Source organism: Aplysia californica, unplaced genomic scaffold, assembly GCF_000002075.1.
Source record: "Aplysia californica isolate F4 #8 unplaced genomic scaffold, AplCal3.0 scaffold00528, whole genome shotgun sequence".
In the NCBI taxonomy this organism is placed as follows: domain Eukaryota; kingdom Metazoa; phylum Mollusca; class Gastropoda; order Aplysiida; family Aplysiidae; genus Aplysia; species Aplysia californica.
In genome coordinates this window covers 404103-407743 of record NW_004797798.1, presented here as the reverse complement: position 1 = coordinate 407743, position 3641 = coordinate 404103, and the positions used below count along the sequence as shown (strand labels likewise).

Here is a 3641-nt window from a genome sequence, read left to right as displayed (position 1 = left end):
GAGGGGGGAAGAGAAAGAGAGAAAGCAAGAGAAAGGGGAGAGAGAGAGACAGACAGAAAGAGAGAGAGAGGGTGTTTGTTATAAAATTGATTCCTGTCATTTTCGTCATTTTCTCTCTGCATCGGTTCCCAGGCTGACCCGATGCAATACAGTCATAAATACATTGTACACATTTTACGACCAGTCCCATCTTCCGAATCCCACCTTCTGTTTCCCATTTCTCACTCTTGTTTCCTATTTTCGTATCCAATTTTTCCCATCGACTTTAATTCTATAAAGGCACTACGTTTTCCTTCCTCTCAAAGGATGGAACACTTGAAGCTGGCCAAAATATTCAATACTGTCGTCACTGACTAGATCTAGAACCGGCTTACTTACTTAAACCGGCAGTGGACACTCAAGCTAAATAGTGCCGTGAACGTAGCCTCAACAGCGCCTGCAAACTGCATTCAGGGTACTGTGAATGTAACCTGCCAACGACGTTCACGGGGCCGTGAACATACTGCCTTTGCAGTTATAAGATTTTATTGAATGTATGCATGCAACAGATAGATCTAGATCTAGCTATATATCTAGAATCTAGACCTCTAGATCGATCTTACTTCTTAAAAATATAAAATAATCTTACCACCCGTATTCTTCCAAAAATAAAACAAAGTGAAAGTGGAAATAAATACCATGCCGTAGGCCCTCATTCTTCCCCCCGACCCCCTACTGGGGAGATAGAAGAATACCGGACCAGCGGGCTGACTTTGCCTATGTCTCAACCCTAGGAATTCATAATTTCCCCGTTTTTAATATCTCTCAAAGGAGAATCTCGGACCGGTAGATCTATTCATTAAAATTTTGTCAGGGGGAAGACCCCCCCCCTCCACCCACCCCACTTTCTCGCGCAATAATGTACGAGTGGTCCGGTATTCTTCAATCTTCCCCCCCCCCTACTAAAACTGATTTTCTCGGCAACCTCCCTGCCCACCTAATCATTTTTTTTAATAGAAAGAGGGAGGGCTAATAAATCATTCATACCCAAGCCCAAAACAAGGGTAAACTAACCTTAGTAATCCCTGTGTGCATGATCAAATAGAGGCCTAACTCAAGGCCTACCCCTCATTTCGTGCAGCCTTTGTTACTTTGTTTTTGTCTTCCAATTCCACCTTACAAATTAGGCTCTAATCATAACAGACTGGACAGTGTCCATGAGTACTCCACAGTCCATCCAACCAAGGTATCACTGAGGTGGTCATTATAGATCTAATGTTGGTCTTATTGTTTACCCAATAAGACGGAGGTTGAGAGTGAGATAATTCCCAAGTTAACCCTCCCGTCTCCGACTTGGGAGAGACATCGTCTAACCTTGGTCTGTAGATTCTAGGCAAGTGACAGAAGACAAGGCATACAGAAAGCTTCTAGTTCTTACACAATGTCAAAGAGTGGTCCATCTTCAATTTTAATCATAACATTAACAATCCTTATGAAACTAGATTCTAGAATCTAGATCTAGATCTAAATCTATTTGCCAGCGCCTCAAGACTCAAGACCAAGACTTGGAAACTGGAAAGAAAGAAAACCCAGAGGCAGAGATCGATTGTGCAGCGACCATATCATATCATAAATTTTGTCTAGATCTAGATTCTAGATCTAGATCTAGAATCTAGATTTAGATTCTAGAGCCAGATTAAATCTTCTAATAACAACGGTTGACTGGCACACAAAAAAAGAACTTACTCCTTCATGCCTTCTTCAGTATCATCAGTGGGAGCACTTATCATGTTTGTGTGGCAACACACTCTCTTCGTGTGTTGGCCGAACTACCAAAATAGGCGGTGGCCGACGCTCCTTTTTAGTGTTAACACATTCGACACAGTTACGGCACAGAGCAGCTAAACACTGCGCCCTACCAAATGGCTTCGCTATTGGCTAAGAAATACAAAGGGTGAAACGTCAAAGGTCAGTGAAAGCGGGGAAGCGCAATAGTTTCCCGCCATCAGGGGAAACAACTGGTCTAACCAAAGCAGAGACTTGGTGGTCGGTCCTGGCCCCAGGGCAAGGTCTGCGACTGATTTTTTTTTCTTCTGCATATTATTTTCATGGGCCTAGTATAGGTCTAGACTCCTTCCAAGGCCTAGGTCTAGATCTATACCAGAGACATAGCTAGCTATGTTTATATTGCTAGGTTTCTGGTCATATGAACGAAGGCTAAGTTTATGAGTTTTTTTGTTTTGTGTGTGCAAGTTTCTCCTTTACATGCATCCCATGCAAGGAGCTAATTAGAACTAACTCCTTGATCCCATGTGAAAAGTCAACGTTTAAAAAAAAAAGTATTATTATTATTGTTATTATTATGATAATTCAAACGGAACAAAAACTAGAATCTAGAGAATAAATTCAGCTTTCACGTTCAAGCTATCAGATTTTGAGAAACGCCTGGTGAAAAATCAAGACCAAGTCGATCACACATACTTTGGTCAACGTGTACGAAAACATGTAGATACTTTAAACTTTCCTTCCTTCTATAATTAGATCTAAAGTAAGTTAATTGGCCACTTCCTAATCAGTTCTGCCAAACGCACCCTGTTTTGCATTGCTAGCTGATCGTGAAGGCTGAAGGCCATTGACAGACTGACCACTGACCACTGTGTCTGCATATTTTTTTAGCAAGACGCAAGCGTTGTTGTCCCGGCCGTTAGACTTTAGAACAGTAGCCTAAAGATTTAACTGTAATGTACAATTACCGTGTATTGTTATTTGACTGTGAATAGACTATTATATAGCCCCTCACCCAGCAAAAATATATATATAGCTTTGGTCTGTTTAATCTCCGCTTTACGTGGGCTACGCTCTGGAAGCATTATAAGGCCAATGCATTAAGAGGGGGGGGGGGGAACAACTACAACTAACAACAATAAGTAACCATTAATTTGACCATAACTGTAATTGGAATATCAAATAAATCTTCTGTGTCAAAAAAATAAAAAAAAAAAAACTAAAACAAATGCAGTGTGAATGATTTAATATATTATCTAAGGAGAATAGCGAATGTCAAAATCCCCACTGCTTACATGTACAACTTTGACCCCTAACTCTCATCTCAACATTTCTTTAACGCAGATTTTACTAGATATATTAAATCTAATGTGATTTTCTCTGGTAATTATTATTTCAAACTGCAGCGCTTCCAAAACAGACTCGCGCTGTTGGTATGAAAAGAGAAATTTAGTCCCCGGAAGGATATAGATCTAGATTACATTTTTATTGATAGGCCTAGGGCTATATTTTTTGGTTAAAAGTAATTTACAAAATTGCTGTTTTCTGCTATAAATGCAAAAGCACAAGCGCAACATGTGAAGCCTGTCTTCAAGATCTCGTTGGATCATATTATGACACACCATTAAATTATTAAAGACATTTGAGATCTGCAGGTGAGAATTTTGTGAGATTACCCACTATACATCAGGTCAAACAATGTAAATAATTTAGACGGAAAAGAGTATAATTCTTCCCATGCCTCTAGATTTGGAACTCCTTCTCAAAAGAAACACGGTTTGTTTGTTTTTTCGTCAGAGACAGAGAAAAAGAGAAAGAGAGAAAGAGAGAGAGAGAGAGAGAGTTAAGGAGATCAGTGTGAGCGAGAGAGAGAGAGA

The 3641-nt window shown here is 40.0% G+C and overlaps 1 protein-coding gene across 1 annotated transcript in view; it reads right to left on the bottom strand.

The window, feature by feature from the left end:
* LOC101848233 (retinoblastoma-associated protein) overlaps window positions 1-2352 on the bottom strand; it is a 46640-nt gene extending 44288 nt beyond the window's left edge. Inside the window, exon 1 of the mRNA XM_005106350.3 lies at window positions 1726-2352. Coding sequence (XP_005106407.1) covers window positions 1726-1769 — 44 coding nt within the window. The 5' untranslated portion in view covers window positions 1770-2352. The remainder of the gene's footprint in view (window positions 1-1725) is intronic.
* Window positions 2353-3641: the final 1289 nt, after the last annotated feature.